This window comes from Mus musculus, chromosome 17 (genome assembly GCF_000001635.26).
Source record: "Mus musculus strain C57BL/6J chromosome 17, GRCm38.p6 C57BL/6J".
Classification (NCBI taxonomy): domain Eukaryota; kingdom Metazoa; phylum Chordata; class Mammalia; order Rodentia; family Muridae; genus Mus; species Mus musculus.
Genome location: NC_000083.6, coordinates 44,602,354 through 44,626,695, shown reverse-complemented (window position 1 = coordinate 44,626,695; position 24,342 = coordinate 44,602,354). Strand labels below are relative to the sequence as shown.

Here is a 24,342-nt window from a genome sequence, read left to right as displayed (position 1 = left end):
GTCAGGCTGACATTCAGAACTAACCACCCAAGACAATGAAAGAGGGCTACAGTTAAAAATAAAAATCAGTGAAAGGATGAGGCAAACCAGAATAGCAGCAGATAGAGTCACCCAAAGCAAACAGCACAGTGCACAGCCTGGGTCATCTATTGGACAGAGGGTGTTTTCTCCCCCAGGAGCCAAGATGCCTTTATGCATTTGTAAACAACATTGTACCTTTTGTTACATTTTGGTTTCTTCAGAGTGAACCCAGTCTAGATATTTACTCTTACTCACCTTTTAATAAGATTAAAATTCAAACTGCAAGGTACAGAACGTAGGCCTAACGTTTTAGGAAAAAAGAACTTCCTAAAGGATTTATAACAGTGTGTAAAAGATGTATTAATTCCACTCCTCCTAATGTGGGAATTGGACTTGACTCTTGCGTCCCTCCTGGCTATCAGGCTTTGGTACCACCCCTCCCTCGTTGTGTTACTGCAGAAGGAATAAGTTAAGGACAGATCAAAGGGGCCTTAAGGTAGGAAACGGAAGATGTGTTAGGTTTCGCTCTTTGTAGACTTTATTTTTTTTTTTATTTTTGTCTTTTAAGGTGTGTCTGTGAGTGTGTGTGTGTGTGTGTGTGTGTGTGTGTGTGTGTGAGTGTGTGAGAGTGTGTGTGTGTGTGTGTGTGTGTTGGGTATGGTTATTAGTGTGAACACGTGCATTTTGTGCATGAGACTGTGCATGGAGGCCCAGGGCTGAAAGCAGGTGTTTTTACAATCATTTTTCACCTCTACTTTTATTTAATTTCTTTACTGCTTGTGTTTTATATATTAATGTAATACATTTCATTTTCACCCCATTTCCCTCTCTATTCCCCCCACCCCTGCCATCAACTACCTCCCCTTTTCTCACCTTTATTTTTTGCAATGGGCTCTCCCACAGATTGGGCTAGGCTGGCTGGCCAGTGAGCATCAGAGAGCTGCCCATCTCTCCCTCCACCTGCCTTTAACATTGTGACTATAGGTAAACTTCATGGCTTTGAGATGGTTCCTGGGGATCCAAACTCAGGTCTTTGTGCTAGTTTGGCAGGGACTTTACTGATAAGCCGAATCCCACCCCCCCTCCCCCGTCCCTTGTAGATCTACAAGCTGCTGTTTGACAGGTAGGCTTTGGACTTGCAAAACTATGACTTCTATCATAGGTGGTGTGTTGTGCATTGTCCTCTCCTTAGGAAGATCCATTGTACCTTTCTGTTCCTCTTTGCTATCTTTTGGTTCCTTCAAAATGAACCCAGTGTATAAGTCTTCCTACTCACATTTTAATAAGGTCGGAGTTCAAGTTGTAAGGTACAGAATGCAGGGCTAGAAGTTTTTGGGGAAAAAAAAATCTTCCTACAGGATTTATAACAGGTCAGATAAAACTGTACCAGAAGAACCCACCTTGGAGCCATTCGTGTTGAGAACAGTTACCTAGAAGTGAGGCAGGCAAACAGAGTAGGCTTCAAGAAACATAACTCATACTCAGATTAGTTTGGATGCCCAGAACTCATGCAACCCCTACTCCTCATTTTCTTTTGGTCTGTGTTACACCCCCGGTTAAATAATTAGATGCTTTTATTTTGTAGCAAGAAAGCCTGTGTGTTGTTTTGCACAGTGAATCTGATGCTAATTGATTACCTCATCTGCAACGGTAATACTTTTTCTTCGTAAATGAGGACCATTCTCGACAAGCATGGTGGGTGCATTTGGTAGGATTGTTAGGAGTCTATTGGAGAGTCTCACACTTGTCAGATGGGTAGTAGAGTGAATTCTCACCTTTCCTTGCTGAGGAGTCTGCGTGGCCAGGGCGCAGGGACTTCTTCATTCTGATACTTTGCTTAGACAGGACTAGGACCAGAGCCCACATTCCGTCCTGGGCATTCTTCCCATTACTGAACACAGCCATGGTGACCAGTTGAAGAGAGAGACCTCCCCACCTAGAGTTAACCCATCCTTCTTTTTGCTTCTTGCCTTCTCCCATCTTGACGTGAAGTTAGGTGAAGGCATAAAATATGCATATAGTCTATGAATACATGCGTGTGAATGTGTGCACTTGCAGGGGCCCAAAGAGAACACTGAGTGTCCTGCTCTGTCACTCTCTGCCTTGTTCCATTGAGGCAGGGTCTCTCACTGAACCTAGAGCTGTGGTAACTGGCAGCCAACAAATCTCAGGAGTCCTCTGGTCTCTGCTTTCCCACAGCACTGGAACTATAGGTCTGTATATGGCCATAGCTGTCCATTTACCCAGGGTTTGCATCTGAGCTCAGCTCCTCACACATAGGAGGCAAGCACTCTTACCCTCTGAGCTGTCCTGGTAGCCCCAGGCATAGATTTTTTTTTTTTGCCCTGTGGCTTCGCAGCATCTTCCCTCTGGAACTATCTGGGTCTATAGCTAGTGTGGGCTCTATATTCTGACTCAGAGAAATAAAACTTGGGTTTTGATCTTAGCAGACAGAGAGTGCCCATTAGTTGAAGAGCTACACTAGCATACTCTGCACTTGCCTCATGTTCCACAGCCCCTTGGGAAGATAGCAAGGCACTTTTTTCTCCTAATGAAAACAAGTAGCACCTTACTATACAGTTAGGTGTGTCTATTTATCCTTGGGAAACAGAGGGTTCCGTGTCTCAAAGACACACAAGGGGTCAGGGGCAGCCACAAACTAATGCTGCAAGTGGTCCATTGCTGGTGAGTTTATTGCTATAGCACCAAGAATAAACTCTGGAGGGGTGTGTGTGTGTGTGTGTGTGTGTGTGTGTGTGTGTGTGTAGACTGTGGAATGTTATCGAGTAAAGAGAAAGTGAAAGGAGTCCCACTTGGTGCTAGTATTTATTTATCTCCTACAAAAAGGAGAATTTCTCTGTGTGAGTTTTGCTTTTTGGAGGCTTTTGCCAAATGCTTAACAATCTGTAGGGCTTGATTTCTCTCTCTCTCTCTCTCTTTTTTTTAATGCTGCTCTGAGAACAAGGGTCTATGTAACTAGGATGTGTTTGTTTTTGTTTAAGTCATTCAGAGGGGGAAATCGTCTCTTGTCCATTGTTAAAAGAGAGGTTTCAATCAAAGGAAAAGTCTCCATATTCTAAAATATACAAACAGTTCTTTGAAATGGATGCCAAATCAAACTCTAAAAGGGCCGTTTTCCTTGCAGAGGTTTTGAGTTAATTCTGTGTGCAGGCCTTGAGTGGAAAGCCTTTGAGATGTCGGAGGAATGAGTGCGGGAACGGCACACTCAGCTCCCAAAGTTACATAAGGAGCTTTGTCTTACAGTAGTCCCGAGCCGAGCCACTTGTCCCTGGTTTTAGGCTAAATCTTAGTAACAAAGAGAAAGGAATCCTTTCAGGCTAAGTCAGAGTTTCAGTTAAGTCGAGGTGAGACTTTGGTTTCTGATGACACTGGATCTCAGCAGCCACATGAGGAAGCATAGCAGCTCTCATGGATAAAAATTAGCTGGTCCTCCTTGGGTTTTGTTTTCTTTCATTGTTCGAGACAGGGTGTCTAGTGGAATAGCCCAGACTGGTCTTCAGTTTGCTGTCCTCCTGCCTCAGCTGCATGAGTGTTGGGCTATAGGGATTTGCCACCGTGCCTGGTTAAGTAGTTCCCTGATGTTCTAGTTCGCTTTTCATCAACTTGATACAAGCTAGAGTCCTCTGGGAATGAAAACCTTCATTGAGAATATGCCCCCATTGGATTGGCCTCTCAGGCAAGACTGTGAGAGTACTATTGGCTGATGGTTGATTCAGAAGGTACCAGTTCAATGTGGGCGGTGCCACCCCTGAGCAGGTGGTCCCGGATGATAGAAGAAAGCAGACGAATGAGCTAAGGACAGCAAGCAGCATCCCTCCATCTGCCTCTGCTTCAGTTCCCACTCCCAGGCTTTAGCTTTGAGTTCTTGCTCTGACTTCTCTCTGTGATAGAGCTTAACCCCTAAGGTGAAGCACACCCTTTTCTCTCCAAGTGGCGTTTGCACATAGTATGTATCATGGCAACAGGAAGCAAATGTAGACAGTTGTTTTGAAAGGAATTTTATGTGGTCTCCTGTCAGGATTCTATTTGCACACAAGTAGTAGGTACCAACAAGGCAAGCCTGGTGTGCAAAGGGGACACAATTTTGTTTACGCCCCACCAGTAACTAGCTGGGTCGTGGGGGCAAGGGGTAGCTTCCTTTCTTGACAAAGGCTCTCTGTCATTGCTGCTTGCCACGCCTACCTCACAGAGACTTTGTGAACATTAAGCCAGGAGTTGGTAAAAACGGTGAACGTTTCGAAATGGATGAATGTGAGTGTCTTTGTTAGGATTTTACTGCTGTGAACAGATACCATGACCAAAGCAACTCTTATAAGGACAACATTTAATTGGGGCTGGCTTACAGGTTCAGAGGTTTAGTCCAGTATCATCAAGGCAGGAGCATGGCAGCATCCAGGCAGACTGAGAGCTGAGAGTTCTACATCTTCATCTGAAGGTTGCTAGGAAAAGACTGGCTTCCAGGCAGCTAGGACAAAATCCACTCTCACAGTGACACACCTACTCCAACAGGGCCATACCTCCTAAGAGTGTCACTCCATGGGCCAAGCATATAGAAACCATCACAGAGAGAGTCCGTATTTAAATGTAATTATAACTATTGAGAGGCAGTGTCTGTGTGAGACCTGATTGTTTCTGGGACTGAAGTTTAAGTATGTGTTGTCCATAGGATAAGGGAGCAAGGCAGGGCAGGGGTTATAGCAAGAGATGCACTGTGGAACTCGGTTGGGGGGAGTGTAGGAGATCTATGAGTATGGGGATAACTCAGGTGAGTTCTGTGGGCTCAAATTCATATAGGTATAGTATTACAGGAAAGGCAGCTGGTTATATAGGCACAAGTCAGAAGGAACACACAAACTGTCCCAAAGACAAGTTGTAATTGTATAATTGACAATTGTAATGCCATGCCTTTATCCTTGCCTCGAGCATGTGTGTGATATCTCTCATCTATGTCTCCGAGAAGGGCTTTGAGTTGTTCAAAGGGAGCAGAACAGAGTTCTAGTCCAAGAGAACTTAGGTCAGTAAAGGTGGCAGGGTGATTTTTTGTCCCTTTGAGAACCCATGCAGGGCCCAATTGGAAACCCCAGGAAGAGCAGCAGGTGAGAGTGCTAGGGCCCATGGGGTAGAGGAGGGAAGTCCCAGTCAGAAGGGATCGTGAAGGCAGATTTGGAGGCTGTTTGCAATTTCAAGAGGAGAGAAAGGTTCAAGGGGAGGAGAAGAGAAAACAAATACCAAGGCAAACTTGGACCCCATGAGCTTGTGATCCTAACTACCCAGCAGGCAGAGGCCTGGAGGAGTCCCTCAGGAGAATACAGTTCAGTTCCCTCATAAAGCATCAGAATGAGTTGAAGGTCTACAGGGTGAATGACGGCGACCCTGCCTCAAAATATAAAGTAAAGAGGGCTAGGAATAGCTCGCTCAGTGGTAGAGTGCTTACCGAGCATGCAGAAGGCTCCAGGTTCAGTCCCCAGTATGGAGGGAGGGAGGCAAAGGGGAAGGAATGGGAAGGAGTGGGGAGGTGTGGGTAACAGAGAGGGAAAGCGATCCCGGTTGACCTGGAGCATGCAAGCCACCAACGAGAAAGAAAGTCGGGTGGTCATCTGGTTCAGGATCTAGGTTTGGGGGCCTTGGGCAGTTTGGACTGGACAGGATGCCCCAGGGTCTACATTGGCTCATCACCATGCTAAGCCCTCTTAGTCTATCTCGGAGAACCATAGGTTAGACTTGGCATGATTCTGTCTTGGAGTTATCTGTCATCTGGAACCAACTCCTTCCCCTGGCTTGTCTTGTGGATCAGTGTGAGATTTGTTGAAAGATGTTTTAGTTATGTTTCTAGTGCAGTGGTAAAACACCATGACCAAGGCAACTTAGAGAAGAAAGAGTTTATTTGGGGCCTATGGTTCCCAAGGGTTATGGTCCATTCTGTCGGGGACAGCAGAATAGCAGACATGGCAGCTGGAGTTGGAAGCTGAGAGCCCACATCTCAGACCACAAACAGGAAACAGAGCTAATAGGGAATGGCATGGGGCTTTTGAAACCTCAAGGTCTGTCACCATTGACACACTTCTTTCCACAAGGCTACGCCTCCTAAGCCTCCCAAAACAGCACCAGCAACTGGGGATCAATTATTCAAATGCTTAAGAACTGTGGGCACACAGGGTAGGGACATCTCATTCAAACCACTCCAGAGGGCTAGTCTGAGGCTGGGTTGGGATTTGATATAGAGGGGCCACTTTATAGGACAAATGTGAAACTCTATCTAAAAAATACAGTCTGTGTATTAGAGGACAGTAGAACTTAGTCTCCTTTTCCCATGTCACATGCCCCTCTTCCCAGGCAGAGTCTTTTAGACAAGACTCTGGTTGGACCCTTGGGCCAAGTGTGTGCGCCAGTCAGGAACTTGAGCATTCAGAGTCTGGATTCATGGGTTTTCTAGCTTGCTCCCAATAATCAGTAACAGAGGTAAGAAGAAGAGATGTCGGCCATGTGCTTTCACTGTTTCCCTGGGGCAGGAGCCAGGGAGCCTAAGGAATATAAAATGTGATTTACTTAGGCCCGCACAGGGCATCAGTGATATTGACAATACCCACATTCAAGAGCAGGGTCAGTTATGGCAAGAGGTAGCAGACACCAATTCGCCATGCCCTATCTCAGCTCCATCCCCACAGCCGCCACCTGCGTTACCATCAGCCTTAGCTAGACTGTTATTCATCGGAGTTGACTTGAGAGAGTACCTTAGCAGAGATGGTGGCAGAAGGGACACACAGTTCTAGGGCCAGGGTCACTGTGTACTCATCTGCTTACAAGAACTGTAACTTTACGGGAATCACTTCTTTGAGCTTTGAGTTTGTCATTCAGAAGATGGGGTTGGTGACGCAGTCTCCGTTGTGGAAGATCTACTTATAATATAAGTAGCAAGGGTGTTATGGATGTCATCCTGCCTGCTCACCAGAGCTGTGGTAGCGCGGCCTCAGCTGCTGGGTTGGCCATTCATCCATTTAAGCCAATCTCCGTTCACATGTGGGATGATGTAAATACCAGAACACTTAGAGGAGCTCAGGGGAAGAGCAGAGCCTGGTTGGTTAAGCAGTCACTAGGTCTGGTTCCCAGCCCATCAGCCCGAAATGGCAGGTCGGAGCATTCCTGCAGCGTGGGGTTAGGCTTGCCCCCAGGCTGCAAGGAAATGCTGCTCAGCTTTCCACTGCACCCCACAGGGCAAATGAAAACTGAGGACCCCTTCCCCATGCTACCCAGCCCATTGGCACCCATAGTTAACCCTGAGGAGAGTATATTCAAATCTCATGTTTTATCTAAGAAAAAAATCATGTGAACTTTTTGTCTGTCTTAATATAAGATATTTTAAGCTACCAATATCACTCAGGTATCCCGTGAGGAGCCTTTCCACTTGCTGTTTTCTTCTGTTCCATGGCTTCCTGTCAGCTTAAGCTTTGGTGTCACATATGTAAGATGTCAACTAACTTTATACTTTTAATACAGTCCAAGTTACCACTAGCTCAAGTCATGAGAAAGTACCAGGCTGCACTCTCTGTATTCTAGCTTTAAAAATAAAAATAAGAAAGGAAGGAAGAAAGAAAGAGAAAGAAAAAGATTTTTCTTAGGAACAATTTATCATTTAGTTGTAATTTTTAAAATAATCTTAATTGACCACATATGCTATCAAATAAGAGTTGCTCTCCTAGCCTCTGCCTCCCGCCCCTGCTCCCCGCCTCCCTGGGCTCCCTCGTGCGCACATGCGCACTTCACTGCTTTCGGCCAGGATGTCAGAAAATTAATTACACTGCTCCGGGTAGATACCATCACAGGAAAGCCGCCCCAGATTCAAGATAAGATTACGATATAGAAGCTGTTATTTTTAGGGGGAAAGACTACTGCTTCCCAATCTCTTTGCCTCGTTTTCCTAGTTTCTCCCATTTTAATCCTGGCTCCATATTTTCGTAGCCATAACTCATTAGTGGTTTTTAATTTTTCTGAAACTGAAATAGGGTCTGAAAGGGTGGATTTGCCCCCTTTTCCCTCCTTTTTCCCCTCCTCTTTTTTTTTTTTTTTTTTTTTTTTTCCTGGCTAATCGGAGGAACGCAGCCACATCTGAAGCCACTTGGCTCATTATGAATTTCATGGAAACTGATTCTCTGAAAGTGTTTCCATATGTGTGTTCCCAATATATCCCATCCTCTCTAAATGGGAGCACAGACGTGTGCATGGGCTGGAAATGGCTTCAGGATGTGACAGAGCAGTCATATGACTCGCGGCACCGTGGGTGGCCCCTTCTGAAAGACAGGGTGTCCTGGGTGCTGGCCTCCTTCCTGCAGCGGATCTGGTTTCAAAGACTATCCACCCTTCCTTTAAAATGTTCCTAATCAAGGCCTAGCAAGATCGTTCCCCCTCTTCCCGGTCCTCTCTTCCACCCGCACAGCCTTTGGCTCCTTCCTTCTCCTTTGCTCTGGGTCTCTGGATACAAACACACAAGCTCACACATCTTTTACCATCTGTCCCCTTTCCCTTTCACAGAGTGGAAGTATATTATTCCAGCAATATCCTTAAAACTGGGGTGGGTTTAAGGAGTAGTTGCTGTTGCCAGGGTCCCCTGCTCTTGCCTGCTCTCTTTCCTCCAGTGTGACAGACTTTCCTAGCCTTAGGATCGGCTGGTCTGTCTGATTTTGTGAGTAATGCTGTGAAAAGCACAGATTATTACAACATTGAAAACAAATATTTATACTGGAGATTTGAGGCACCGTGTGTGTGTGTGTGTGTGTGTGTGTGTGTGTAACTGCAGAGCTTGTTAGTCATTTCATTGTCTTAAATATTGGCTCTATTTCTCATTCTGATGTTTCCTTTAGCATGGTTTTCTGCACTTCTCCCAAAGGTGTGTTTTTCTAATTATTAGGGGATGAAGTGGAGTCCAGTGTTGTTCTGCTTAGTCATGTTTGGTATGAAGGGACCAATTCAGAGACAACCGATATAAAATCCCTTTAAAATCTCAGTGTGAAGATACAGAGGAATGTTTTATGTGCAATCTAAAATTGATTCTTGGATTATGACTTCTGGAGACCAAACTGCTATCCATTTGCCCAGCAGTACTTGCTTTTCCATTATGTATTGTAGAGGATCTAAAGGAAGGATGGGATGGGAAGAGTCACTTGGAAAAATCCTGCCTTTGAAGCATGAGGATGTGGGTTCAGATCTTAAGCACCCAAAGAAAAGTCAGCTGGGGGGTGGGGGGATACAAACCGGTGGATCCCTCCGCCAACCCAGCCGAATTGATAAGCTCCCTGTTTAGAGAGAGACTCTGTCTCAAAAACATAAGGTGATTGAAAAAGACACTGAAAATCTCTGGGCTCTGCTTGTAAACATGCATATACATACACACTGACACACACACTCACACACACATACCCTGATACACACTGACACACACACACTGACACACACACACTGACACACACACACACTGACACACACACACATACATACACTGACACACACTGACACACACATACATACACTGACACACACACCCCTACACTGACACACACACACATACACGAGAGAAAGGAGGGGAAGGGAAAGGAGACAAACACAAGAGACACACAAGAGAGAGACAAGACACACAACACACACAACACAAGAGAGTTCATTTTCTTAATATGTTCTTCCAAGTTAACAAAATAATGTTTTAAAGTAAACCTTATTATAAAAAACTTTGCAAATAAGTAAAAACCTCACATACCAAGATTAACCAGAGCCAGGGTCTATACAACCCAGTGAGCTTTTATACAGTGAGAATTGGCGTTCAGAATGGAAGCTGTGAATTAGGTTTTACACTTTTATTATTGGATCTATTTTATGCACTTATCTACCATCAAAAATACCAAACCAACCAACCAGACAGACAAACACCCAGGATAGAGTTCGACTTAGAAAAACAACCAGCTTTGTATTCTCTCTTCTAACTCATGTGCATTATCTGCATCTGCCCTTCCTGCTCCCCTGTATATTTACCTTGTCCTGTTTCTCCATGTTTCCTGTAGCCATGTGCACATTTGTTTCCATATATACATATATTATTGGCCATATCCCACTTGTGAGAGACTGAAAATGCAGTTTCTTTTTTGAGATCATGTGATCTTACTTAATAATATGCATCTCATCCATTTTCTTGCAAATTTTAAATTTCACTTTTTAGAGCTAAGTAGTATTCCATTATGTAATATATAAAAATGTGTGTGTATGTATATATATTATTCTATATATGTTAAGTAGTATTCCTATATATATTAAATGTGATATCTATATCTATCTACATTTCATATATATCCGATTTTCATTATCCAGTCACTTGTGGAGGGACAACTAAGGTTGATTCCAGCTCTCTCCTCTAGTGAATAAGGCAACAATTAACACGGAGTATAGCAAGATATGGAATTCTCTGGGTATACACCAAGGGGAGAGAAAAGTAGTTGGGTCATATGGTTGTTCTGTTTTTAGGAGTTTTGTTTTGCTTGTTTTTTAAAGAAGCCTCCAAACTGATTTCCACTATGGCTATGTTAATCTGCTCTTTTTAAAATTACGAAGTAAAAATATCTATCTAAAAACAACATTAATGCCAATGTCCATGTTTTCATTTAAATGGCTTGGTAGTATTTATGGACACAAATATCCCAGGTATGCATGATAAGGAAGTAGTACAGATTTATACACCATGGGAGGTGGGCGTTCTGCTCGTGGTCATGAGTTCTTCAGTTGGTGCTTGCTTTCCTTGCTCTGGGAACCCTGTGTGGGGTAGCCACAGTCAAACTTAGCCGAGAGCCCCAAGTTTGTGACCATCCACAGGAAGCATCCACATCCGGAGGAACAGGACAGGCTATGTAGAAACCAACTGTGCATGCATACAAAGGTTCCTTGTCGTCCCACCTTAGCACAGTAGCCCTGCTGAGTCTCATCAGGTGCCCTTCCCACCACCACTTTCTGTCTTATCAGGTGGCAGAGGAGAGGGGAAGGGGATGGAGAGGGGAGATGTTGGGTCTGTGACCGGAGGACACTTTGGAGTCCCTGTTGTCCCTGACCCTCATGGACTCATAGACTCTTGTGTCTTAACTGTCAAAATTATCTATGTTTCATTCTCTTTAGCTCTTCTTTCCTTTCCTCTTCTTCCAGTTTTAGCTATGGAAGGTGGGGTCTTTTTGCAAGCTAGGCAAGTGCTTGTACCGTGGCGCTACATCCCAGCCCCATTAATGATGATCAATGACTCTGAAATGCTGGCTGTTCATACAAGTGCAGATGTTCAGAGAGATTCAAGTTTACTCCCCCATTACCTTACTGACTCCAAAGAAACCCCATGACTTTAATGGCAGTGATGCCGCAGGCTCTTGGGCAGGGACAAGTGTACCAGCTGTGTGGAAGGGCACACGTCTGCTCTGCTTCTCCCCACTTCCCTGTTCATCTCTTCCCCAAGGTCTTGCCAGTGCTCACTGGCTCTTAGGTAGAGTGGGTGTCAGGAAGGAAGGGACAGGATGCTAATAAAACAGGGACATCTGTTTCTTAGTGGCAGATGTTGCTGGATGGGTGCTCTGAAGTCTGAGGTCAGGTGACTTGCTGAGGGCTGAGAACATCTTTGTGCCCATTAAAAAGAGCATTTAGCACGGACTTAGGTGTGCAGTGTACTCAACCTACACTTTAGATTTCATGTCAACATTGCTTAATGCATCTTTTTCTACAGTATTTGACTTTTGTTGTTAAGACATCTTCCTATGTAGCCAACCTAAGCTGGCCTCAAATTCACTATGTTGTCTCCTCTGGACCTAATCGCATAGTGATCTGTATGCCTCAGCCTCTGGAGTCCTGAGACAACAGACCTGAGCCACCTGCACTTTTGTTTTGTTTTGTTTTTTTGTTTTGTTTTGTTTTTTAAAAAAGGGAAGTCTTTATTAATTCCATTTATATGTAAATCGCATGACTATGGGGTGAGTTTGTATGCATTATATTATATCTGCACAGGTGCCCTTAAGGCCAGGGTGTATCTGATCCCCTTGGACTGGAGTTACAGCGAATGCTTTAACTGCTGAGCCATCTCCCCAGCTCCCCCGGCGCTCCTGATGCCTGTGCTGTGTCTGTGTTGTGGCCCCCGGGCCCTGTCACTGAGATGCCTTGCTGATGATGCTTACGTTCATTCATTTACTTGCTTTGTTTTTTTTTTTTTTTCCTCCAACCGCCCACATATTTTTCGCATTCGAAGCCCTTACAGTTGCATCGGGTTCTGGGAGGGATGTAAGAGGAAAGTAAATCCTCCGTCTTGCAAAGCTGACTCTAGTTGGAGCGAGCAGACCAAGAAACAGCTAATAATAATAAGTCAGCCCAGTCTCCAGCAAGGGCTCAGACCAGTGGCGTAGGAAATGAGCGCTGTTGGAAGGGAACTGAAATAGGAGGCTATTATGTAAGCAGGCAGTTGGAATGAGGCAGCCAAAGCGTTGAAGCGGAAGAAGCCTGCGCACTACCAGAAGACAGCAGCCCCGAGTAGGTCTTGTGTGGTCTGTGTTCCCAGGAAGGATGTCTCACGCTAATAATAATAATAAAAAAAAGTTCATGAGCTTTATTTGAGATTTGCCGTGTAGCCAGACCTAACATAGCGCTGAAGTTAACGCCTCGCTGCCAGATCTGCTGGCTTTTCGTGCTGAGCAGTGATGTCCTCACAGGCAAGCATGGGCTCTGGGTGTGCCAGTGTAGGTTCAGCTAGACTCAAGGCTCTGCATTTCTTCAGCCCCTGCCTCCTCCTGCTGGGTCATTCTACTAAGTATTTGGTGGGGAAGCTAACCGTGCCCAGTTCCCCAGCCGGTGCCCTTTACAGACAAGTACTTCCTCCATTATCCTTACATTCCAGGTTCCTTTTGTTATAAAGACCTCCTTGCCTGTGGTCAGGCAACCATTGTTTAGTAAAGGTATCCTAAATGATAACGGTGTCTTAAAGATAGGGCAGATTAAAGATAGGGCTTGGAAATGCAGATTATTAGCAGTGGGCTGGAGCTCACAAGGTAGTCTAGCATGCCTGAGATTGTAGGTTCCATCCCCTGTAGTCCAAAAAGGGGAGAGGGACCAGAGAGATGGTTCCATGCTAATCCTTTCTGCCTTTATGGGTACCCATACATGTATAGAATATACAGACACACACAGACACACAGTCACACACACACACACACACACACACACACACACACACACAGAGAGAGAGAGAGAGGAATAAATTAAATACCTTTTTATTAAAAAAGAAAGAAAGTCTGATTATTCCCATTAGCAAGCTCTGATGAGAGATCTATGCCTTCAACAGCTGTCTTTAATTGGGAGACAGACATGATTCAGGGTAAGTAGCAGTGAATGAAAGACCTACGGTAAGGATTGGAAGCTTGAAGAGCCAGAGGCTCACTTGTATCCCCCTTGCCTGGGCTCACATACTTCCCCCCTTCTCTGAAGACTCCCAGAAACCCGACTAGGTAGAGAGTCTGTCTGGCCCCTTTCCTCTTACAGACCTTGCAGGGAGAGAGGCAGAGTGTCCTTACTTTTAACATTGGCTTTGTTTTAATTTGGACCTCACGGGCATTTTATTAATGTATTCTTCCCAGTATGTCTCAGAGCTCGAGAGGCGGCTGCTGCTGCTGCTACTACTGCTTCCCGAGCAAGGCTCTTTCAGTTCTTCCTTATGGCAGCTACATTTGTTTGCAAGCTGTCCAGCTGTGGCTGGGACTGGAGACTGCAGCTTTGGAATGAAGCACATCTGTAGGAAGCCAGGAGAACGGAGCTCTTGACCTTGACCCCTTGACCCCGACCCCCATCCTTCTTGTACCCTGAGCAACTGAAACTGGTTGCTAACTGTTTTATCAGATTAGATCGACAGTGTCGCCAAAGTGGAGGTTAAGAGGGTTCCCCCAAACTAGTAATTATCACTGGGGTGACACTGAGATACCAAAAGAGTCTACGTAAGTCCTTTCCATTTAGACAGATCTAGTGAGAAGAATGGGAGGAGGATGTGGTGAGTTCAATCATATTCTGAGGGTAAAGGATAATGCAGACTGCCTGTCCTCTCCTAGAAACCAAAGGGTGGCTGCATACTGGCTCTACCTCCTTCACTGTGTGCATGGCTCTCCTCTGGGCTTCAGCCTCCCTAGTTGTCAAATGTAGATTAGATGACAGTCCATTAGAATCTCCCATCAGTGCCTGACCAGCAGAGGGAGGTCCATGGGAAATCAGGGGACATAGCAGAAAGCGTGATAAGTACACAGTTTTGTGGTAGTCATTTTTAATTTATCCAAAAATTCACCAAAGTGTCACAGTCCTCTCCCTGTCATGGTTTTTCAAATTTACTGTACAGCGTCACTCTTGTCTCCATGTTGAGTCAAACTAGCATCCTCTTGGGGTTTCACTAACTCCCGCCAGCCCCCAGGCACAGCCAGATGCCATTTTGAAACTTTGATTTTGTTTTGAGATAGGGATCTTAGCCCAGAAGCCCCAACTAGCCTGGAGCTCACCATGTCTTAGAGGTTGGTCTTGAAGATGCCATAGTCCTATCTTAATCCCCTTGGTCCTGGGATTACAGGTCATGTCCTCCCATAACAGGTTAATTTTAAAAGCATTAGAACCAGAAGATCTCACGTGGATGGTTGAACCCTCTATTTCCTGGCAGCTTCCATTTTTTCAGCACAGTTTAACGTACCTTGTACGGGGACAAGATCATCCATGGGCAACAGCAAAGAGAATGGCCTTGGCTTGACTTATTCAGTAGCTAGGAGCTTTAGGATGGCTTTGGGTTGCCCTGAGATTACAGGCTTGTCTTTGGAGCTGGGTATGGGTGTGGGTGAGGTTGGGGTGGATTTGCATATACAAATTAGACAGAGGCATATTTGCATATACAAATTAGATGGAGGTACTTTTGCATATACAAAGTAGATAGAGGTGCATTTGCATATACAAAGTAGATGGCATACAAGCACCTCTAGAACTCTCCTGGGGTTTTATCTTATGGGTATTTTTTTTTAACAAGTCGGATTGACATTTTCCATAGACAATTCAGTATCGGTTCTTTTTTTTTTTTTTTTTTTTTAAAGTGTTGTGGCTGTAACAGAAAGGAATAGTGTCATTGTCAATAACATCCAAACAGGAGGAGGTCTGACACACTGCAGCTTTTTTACAGCCCGATTACAGGTTCACATGAAGACCCGTTCAGGGAGAGAAAACGTAGCTGCATTTCGCTCTTCTGAAACAATGATTATAAACAAACAGGTTTCTATTAGGATCCACCCCCCACCTGCCCACCACACATGACAATCTCTCATTATTTCTTTGTGCCTAAATACACTGCAGTCTACTTCAGAAATAATGCTCGTTAGCCTAAAATGACTGAGCAAATTCCAGAAAATGCGGATGTCCATCGATTACAAAAGTCTCTTATAATCCCTTTCAGATCTACTTTAGTTCAGTCATTTAAGAAGTTGATCCTCAACACATCACAGTCTCAAATGACTGGAAGTGACACGTATCCCCTTGTTTCCATTGAGATAAACGAACCCAACCAGAGCTCTTTCACTGAAAAATGACCATCAGTTTGTGTTAGGTAACGTTTCTCAACCCCAAAGCTATAACGATCTTGGCATATTCCGCTGAGTAATCAAAACATCAGCAAAATGTAGCAGCTAAAACAGAGGTGTGTGGTAAGAAGTACAAAGCCATATCAGAGTTTACTAGCAGGGTCCTCTCATAAAGACTTTTAATGAGATTTCTGCATCAAAATAAGTGAAACCATATGGAATGTTAATTATTCTTAAAACATAGTTTTAAGGGAAAATAAATACACGTTAGAAGCCTTAAAAAAAAAAAAAGCAACGTGTCTATCTGTGTGTGAAGTCTGTGCTTCCTGGAAGGGTGAATGTTGATGTTCCAAGTGTGACTTCTTTCCGTTTTAAATTACCCCGGCTATTCTGGCTTTCTTCACACGCCCTGGGTATTGAACTTAATGCACATGGAAGGGGCCTGCCTATATCTATTAGGTCACCTAGATGCTGTGGGGCAAGAGGGCTGCTGAGGACCACCTGTGGCCTCTGCTTGGGGTCTTGTTTGAGGCAGCCTATAAACACAGGGAAGGGAGGTGGGTACTCTCATCTGCTCCTATGTCTGAGTCTGCCACTGTCTCATTATTATTTCCACCTTCTAAAACTTGAGCTTGTCAGAATTTCATTTAGGGGGATGGGACGGGTGAGGGAGAGGCCAGTCAAGGAAGGAAAGGGGGTTTATAAGAAGCAGACTACAGAGTGCCTGGCTGCATGCGTTTTAGTCTGTCATCTTGAAAGTGTTTGCTTCTGGTGTTGGAGGCGGCTCATTTGCTGTCCACCTTCTGCAAATGGGCCTGGGGATCCTGGGAAGGCACTAGTGAGGGATGGGACCCCCCCACCCCCACCACCCCCAAGGCCCTTGTTTCTCCTCCTGCCTTGGAATTAATGATGTAGACCAGATGCCAGTCCTAGAGCTGGAAGGGAACTTAGAGTTCGTCCCCTCATTTTCCAGATGATGACACTGCCACCTCTGACTTCTGCCTCTGGCCTTCCTCTCTCAGTAAGAAGAGCCAGGCAGGTGAGACTTTTCACAATTGCTGGGCTGGGCTGGGCTGGGCTGGGCTGGGCTGGGCGGGGCAGGGCTGGGCTGGGCTGGGCAGGGCTGGGCAGGGCTGGGCTGGGCTGGGCAGGGCAGGGCTGGGCAGGGCTGGGCTGGGCTGGGCTGGGCTGGACTGTCTTATGGCTACTGTCTTCTGGTTTGTGAGACAGAAGGTTTTATTAACTCTTACATTGCTTTTAAGCAGTCACTGTGTATGACAAATGCATTTCACACACTGAAATCCCAGCGTACGGTGAAGATCACAAGCAATGTGCATTTTAACAAACACTACCACCCTCTGACAGACCCTTTGAAGACACATAGCGAGCTGTGTTGAGTACAAATCAGGCCGAGGGACAATTATGGTCTTCAAGATTTGCCCAGCATTTTCTCTTACAGCTAAAACCTGTAGCAAAGGCAGACGGAAGACTCCAAGCCAATCAGCGAGGGGGACTTTAGAAGACACCACAAACTTAGCACGGAAATAGTGATGTACCAAAAGGGCTTGTTGTAATTCTGCCGACTCTAGAAAATTATAGCGAACCCCAAGATCACAGCTTATGAGTTTTATCCATTTCAGAAAACTAGTTTCTACGGGCAAAGTCTCTAGCCACTCTTTCGGGAGTTAGACAGCAGAAGTAGCTCCCAAGGAGCCGCTGATAGCTTGTGGAAGTGCTAGTGGAGCAGCCATCTCTGCCTCTAATCTTTGAAGGCTCCAGAGCTCACACTGCAGGGACAGGGACCCAGCAGGGAGCATCTCCCAGCTCAGTCTCCCCTAGGCATCAGCCCTTAAACAAAGTTGCTATGGGTATCTGGCCTAAATCAGGTCCTATGTCACTCATCAAGGCTCTGACTGTCAAGGTCCTCCACCCTCCACCACATCCCCCCAACCCGTCCTCCACCTTCCCTCGCCATACCTTCTTATCTAGTTTATGACTCAAGGGAGAATTTCTGAGGGCTAGACTCTCCCCGACACCCCCAGAAAAGCGAGATAGTGTTAGATTACTGAAATCTGCTTTAATTTCACTGTGACTAAGATGAGGATTATAATAAGATTTTAAATTCTCTTAAAGGTTAAAAGAAATAGAAAGACTATGTAAAGGGAATCTGCTTGATGCAATTTTTCCTAACAAAGAAGCCCCACCAAGAGGGGAACACTAATAAATCCTATTACTTTGGATTTAATTTTTACACTGAGTTAGGAAAAACCAGTTGGTTTGATTTAGTAAAAGTTTCACTTCAGATACCTAGACTGTAATAAGAAACAAAAAGGGAGGTGGTGGTGGTGGTGGTGGGGAACCAATGAAGATCCAGCCTTAAAGTCTGGCAAGTGATCCTGTGCCTAGAGTTGAGGTGGCTTCCACAGGGTGCCTGTAAAAGCCCTTTGTGACTCTCCCGGTGTGGAGACCTCAAGGATAAATAGTATAGAGACTGTAAGGTAAACAAGTAAAGACCCTGAGTTGAGCAGTGCATTTGAAATCTGTGTGTGACTTGCTGTGCCTTGGGAGAAAGCTAAGTTTTCCTCATCTTCCTTTTAATTTTTTTTTTAATTTTGTAACGTTTCTATCATTTTAATTGATATTTACAGATGTTTCCCTCCCCATCTTCTGTTGTAATTTTTAGGTGCTTCAGAACTGGGCCCTTTTTCAGACCCCAGGCAGTTCCCAAGCATTTCATCCCTCACTGAGAGCCGCTTCTCCAACCCACGAATGCACTACCCAGCCACCTTTACCTACACCCCGCCAGTCACGTCAGGCATGTCCCTCGGCATGTCCGCCACCACTCACTACCACACGTACCTGCCACCACCCTACCCCGGCTCTTCCCAAAGCCAGAGTGGACCCTTCCAGACCAGCAGCACTCCATATCTCTACTATGGTACTTCGTCAGCATCCTATCAGTTCCCAATGGTACCCGGGGGAGACCGGTCTCCTTCCAGGATGGTCCCACCATGCACCACCACCTCGAATGGCAGCACGCTATTAAATCCAAATTTGCCTAACCAGAATGATGGTGTTGACGCTGACGGAAGCCACAGCAGTTCCCCAACTGTTTTGAATTCTAGCGGCAGAATGGATGAGTCTGTTTGGCGGCCATATTGAAATTCGTCAACCATGGCCCAGTGGCATGGGGGCCACATCCCGCATGTGTTAATATATACATATATAAAGAGAGTGCCTATATATGTATATTGATTAGCTAACTAGAAGATTTCTCATTCAATCCCTAGTCATGATCTTGCAACCCTAAGAGGGTGGGGGCAGTCATAACTGGGTTTCATATTGTTTACTATTTAAGATGTCCCCTTTACCAAGGAACAAACCGTCAAAGGTGTTGTCTGGTCTGTTTTCATAAGTGACCTGTTCCCACGCCGGTTCAGAGAGGTGGACTCTGGGTCTGGGAGGAAGGAGAGACACTTCCTCTCTGTGCTTTGAAACCACAGCCTCTGCTGTGTGGCAGCCGGTACACTCTGCAGACCCGCTTACAGAGTCAGATGTGGTGCACTCAGAAAGGGACAAGAGGCAGAGTGGCTGCTTCTGTCCGCTGCCGTCCACTCTGCCGTCCACCTGTTCCAAAGTTTTCCTTCAGACTTGCTGCAGGTACTCATTTGAACTTTTGAGTTCACTTTTTTTTTTTCCTATTCTAAGAAAGTGACTTCAAAAATACTGATCAGGACAGATAATTTTATTTTACCTTTTATATTTTCTCACTTCCCCCATTTAACCAAAAAGAAATCCCGTTCCCCCTCCCCCGTTCCTTCTGCTTCTCCCTTTATGCAAACTGAAAATGGCAATGCCTTATTATTATAGCCATAATGGTATAGTGTTTGAGTTGGCTGTGTGTTATGTGTTTTTTTCTTTTTTTTTCTTTTTTAAATTATGAATATGTGTAAAATCTGAAGTAACTTGCTAACGTGAATGGTCATATAACTTTAAAGATATATTTATAATTATTTAATGACATTTGGACATTTGGAACATTTCTTAGTGTAATGATATGTTGACTTCGGTCTCTAAAAGTGTGCTTCTTCTTCAATACCAAGTTTCTTCAGTGGGCTAGAGCCATATCGGAAATATTGCTAAGCAATCTCAATTCCTTCAGGCATAATGTGATTTTTTTTTTTTTTTGAAGATAACTCCCATCTCCAAATAGTTTAGATGTAGTTTGTTTTCACGATGTATGAAGGAGATGCTCTGTTTCTTTCTTTCAGGCATTTGATTGCCTCTGACACAGCTTTGCCTTTTAAAGCAATAATTAGGGATTAAAATAACAAAAACAAAACAAAAGCCACCTATAGCCCTTTAACACTTAACGTGGCCCCTTTACTAGCATGAAATGCTGGAGACATGTGGTTTCCTAATTTCTCCATTTTGGGGGTGGTGGGAGGGGGGAGGGTGGCCATTATGACTCTTATCATATTAAAAAGCCAAGCACAAGTGATTGGTTGAACTGCAGAAAAGTGTTCTGTGGTCTCTGAGTTGAGCAAAACTCTAAATTGCAGGCTTCGTGGTTGAGGGCCTAGTCAGCTGAAAGCCACGCGTGTGGTAAAGGCTCAGGCATGGCTTGGAGAACCTAGGAACACATTAGGAGCCTGCACCTACCAGCCTCACCATACAGCCATTCAGGGGAACCCAAAAAGTGCCTTACCCAAGGAGGGCCCCCAGCAGCTTTCCAGGAAGTCGAATGAAGTCGCTGTCCTCGGGGAACTGGTCAGCTGAAGTAGCAACCGGTAGCTGATGTCAGTAGACAACAGAACCTGTGGGGACCTCCAGGAAACCTTTGACATTGGAGGCTTTCATTAGGCAGGGCCAACAAGAGCAGGGAAGGCCATGTACCCATTGGTATCTGCCATTGTGTGTGAGTTTGAGATCCAGCCCTCCTTGGAGGATGTACTGTGATCATTCCTGGTACCTTAGGGCCAATCCCTAAGTGTGGCTTCCTAATCCAGGCCAGGGATCATTCAGTGATACCACCAGGCCAATCCCAGCATTCCTCCTGCACAAAGTGTTTGTGTGTGGGGGGATAGATTGGGGTGGGGCCACCTTCATTTGAATCCTGAGTCATTCTAAGAGTTCTGCAAGCTTTTGCCTTCAGCACCCTATACCCCCTCGCTCTCTGTTCCTTCTCAGGTTGACCTTTGTCCCAATGCGGGACAGTCCAGAGGCAGATGGGGACCTATGTGTGCCTCCAACCTGCGTTTTCCTCAGAATTCATCCTGACTCCCTCTGACACAGATTGAGGGGGGGGGGAAGAAACCCAACCCGCACCAAAGCAAAACACTTTGCCTTCTAAAGGCTGTGCACCAAGTAGACGCAGATGGTCAGCCCACCTTTGTGTTTCCTTAAGATGGAAATTGTAACTGATGCTATTTATTGTTTGTGTGTGGTAGCTTGAAGCACACCACGGTCCATGTGTTTGTCTGATACCTATTTCAGCAGCATTTACAAAAGCCAGTGTCTGGTTACACTTTTCAGTTTTCATTAATCAACATGAAAATGTTACCATTGGTGCCAGCTGCACCCTATTTAATTTTTTTAAGGGCACTATATTTGTACATTTCGTTTTTAATGTTAAAGGGCTTCTTAAAGTTTACAGTACAGTTATCAAGGGAATAGAGGGGATGCATTAGTGCCTAAATGTTATTCTAGTGGCTGCAGGCAGCAACCCAGAAGCAGTTTTGAAAACAGGTTGTTTCCCTCTGTCCTCCCTTATTTGGGAAAATTCAAGTGCTTTCTTCACCTTTCAGGCACCTCACGGTGACTCCCGTTACTTAGAGCAGTCTGTCGTCGTCTTCTTCTTCTTCCTCTTCCTCTTCCTCTTCCTCTTCCTCTTCCTCTTCCTCTTCCTCTTCCTCTTCCTCTTCTTCTTCTTCTTCTTCTTCTTCTTCTTCTTCTTCTTCCTCCTAGGGTTTAAAATCCCCCTTCCTCTTCCCTTATCTCTTAAACTCTTCATTTGCACTGGGTCACACGTATGATTTGTGGTTTTAAGACCAAAGCAATGTCTTATTACTCTTCTGGAGCCGTTTATGTGTACTAACCAACCCTTCCCTCCACTTCCCTGGGTTTAGATGCACACGGTTCTCAAAGGAGCACAAACATGGCCAGATTCACAGTGGGACCCACACAGCCATGTTAAAAAAAAAAACAAAAAAAAACCTCTTCACTTGTCTGAGAATTTTAACCTGGGCCCCAATTGCTAACGGGCACCATGGCTTGGGTTTCAGGTTAGGGAACGTTGCCCAGTGAGTAACAGAAAGACTTAACTGATTTAATTAGTTTGCCCTCATCCTTCACTCCAAGACCCTAAGAAACCGATCAGAGAAACATCTCCACACCATTAGAGGTTGAGAAGGGAGGAGCCATGTGGGGGTTCCCTCCGCTCGGAGGAAAGGCACTGACTGACCTAGTTAGAGTGGTAGCAGAAGCACCCATGGTATCTGAGAGAGCAATAAACAATAAAAGATGATCCTCCCAAGCTTAGAATTTGTTGTTCTTAAAGAAGACGATGCATCTAAAACAAAGAATTTTTTTTTCTATGTGGGAACTTTCTTCGTTGTCTGTTTACTTCATGTTTACAAATAATTGTTTGCTTTTTAATGCAGTACTTTAAAAAATATATCAGCCAAAACCATAACTTACAGTAATTTTTTTAGGTATTCTGAATAAAATTCCATGTCTTTTGATATGTCTACTGTTCTTAGGTTTCTGTGGAACAACAACAACAACAACAACAAAATTGTAGCATTTTGTGTAAATACAGCTTTCGTTCTTATTTTTTATTTTTCTGATTGCTATTGCCCAAGATTTGCTTTCTATGCACGTATTGTACAAATTGTGCTTTGTGCCACAGGTCATGATCGTGGATGAGTTTACTCTGAACTTCAAAGGGACTATTTGTATTGTATGTTGCAACTGTAAATTGAATTATTTGGCATTTCCCCCTCTCATGATTGTAATATTAATTTGAAGTTTGAATTTAATTTTCAATAAAAAGGCTTTTTTTTTCCTTTTGGTTTTGTTATGTGTGTATACTGGGTGTTTTCTCGTCTGTGTCTGACACTTACTTCTGCCTACATCTAGGATGTATCAGAACAGCGGGGATCCTGTATCTCTTTAGAGAGAAGAACCTCTTAGCCAGCATACTGTGCTCTCAAGTGTGCCCTACATCTGGAGGAGCAGGCAGAGGCTCTAGCCATCAATGTTTGTTCTTAGTGCCTGGGTCTGAAGAAGGGGTACCCATGGCATCCTGCTGCAAAGCCCCTGGATGAGTCAGGCTGGATAGGCCTCTGAGAACAGGAATTTGACCCATCTATTGACCACCCTCCCCTCAGCTGTCCTCAGATCCCCAGTAGCCCAGATACCACAAGTTGTCTGTTTTCCTCCCCATATCTCTTTTTGGGTCTTCAGAATCAAAAACCAAAGCCCTGTGGTGAGTAAATTGGCCCAGAGGAATTCAGCTTCAGCAGCTAGGGACCCTGAGTGGAGTTTGAGGACTTTTATTTTGTTTTGATTTGGGGCCCGGTGTTTATTTTTGGCAAATCCTTCCCCTTCGGTGAGGCTGACTCCTTACTTGCTTCATGGCCCATCTGTCTGACTTTCTACAGTTCTAATGTAGGAGTCCAGAGACCATGGTCTAGAGATTCTGGATCACTGGCCACATCAGCTCCTTTATCCCAGTGGGTAAAGTCTCCTGTAAGAGGGCTGTTGCCCAAGAAACTGTGAAAAGAGCTTATTTCTAAGACGTGGAGACATGCTGGAAGAACCTGGCTGAACTTTGACCAGAGAATGTGTTTGTAGCGCTTTCAAGATGAATATTTATTTATTTAAATTAAGCATTTGCATGGTCTTCAAAAGCACAGAGGAGGGGTACACAGAAGTGGTCTGGTCTCTCTTGCTTTGTCCCTAGCCACATCTCTCCACTCCTCTGAGCCTTGAGTTTCTTGCTTACTGTTGACATAGGCCAGACAGATCTCCCGTTGTGTCCTGAGCCTTGTGGCATATTTATTTATCAGTAGCCCCAAATGGATGCCAAAAGGACCCGTCCTTCCCAGCCACCCAAAATATCCCTAGGTATTACCAAATGGGCAACTTCTCCATGGCTGGAGTCTTTGTTCACAGTCTTAAGTGTAACTGGTAGGAGGGATGGCTGAGGTGGTAGGAGGGATGGCTGAGGTGGTAGGAGGGATGACTGAGGTGGTAGGAGGGATGACTGAGGTGGTAGGAGGGATGACTGAGGTGGTGGGAGGGATGACTGAGGTGGTAGGAGGGATGACTGAGGTGGTAGGAGGGATGGCTGAGGTGGTAGGAGGGATGGCTGAGGTGGTAGGAGGGATGACTGAGGTGGTAGGAGGGATGACTGAGGTGGTGGGAGGGATGACTGAGGTGGTGGGTGGGATGGCTGAGGTGGTAGGAGGGATGACTGAGGTGGTAGGAGGGATGGCTGAGGTGGTAGGAGGGATGACTGAGGTGATGGGAGGGATGACTGAGGTGGTAGGAGGGATGGCTGAGGTGGTAGGAGGGATGGCTGAGGTGGTAGGAGGGATGACTGAGGTGGTAGGAGGGATGACTGAGGTGGTAGGAGGGATGGCTGAGGTGGTAGGAGGGATGACTGAGGTGGTAGGAGGGATGACTGAGGTGGTAGGAGGGATGGCTG

At 45.2% G+C, this 24,342-nt stretch overlaps 1 protein-coding gene across 8 annotated transcripts in view, besides 1 other annotated feature; it reads left to right on the top strand.

Annotated features, from left to right (window-relative positions):
• Nucleotides 1-24,342, top strand: part of Runx2 (runt related transcription factor 2) — a 318,811-nt gene that overhangs the window by 188,102 nt on the left and 106,367 nt on the right. For 7 of the 8 annotated variants that reach the window (NR_073392.1, NM_009820.5, NM_001146038.2 and 4 more), the window contains 2 exons: nucleotides 16,603-16,668; nucleotides 18,313-22,707. The exons of the other annotated variant lie outside the window; for it this stretch is intronic. Coding sequence is in view for 6 of the 7 variants with exons in the window: in NM_009820.5 (NP_033950.2) it covers nucleotides 16,603-16,668; nucleotides 18,313-18,791 (545 nt within the window). In the remaining variant the exon portion in view is untranslated. Of the gene's footprint in view, nucleotides 1-16,602; nucleotides 16,669-18,312; nucleotides 22,708-24,342 lie in introns of those variants that run through there. 8 annotated transcript variants of the gene reach the window in all.
• Nucleotides 7,052-8,976: an enhancer, noted in NCBI's record as "VISTA enhancer mm924". NCBI's record gives its function as "enhancer in: branchial arch[6/8] | facial mesenchyme[6/8]" and the evidence as "EXISTENCE:transgenic organism evidence [ECO:0001131][PMID:17130149]".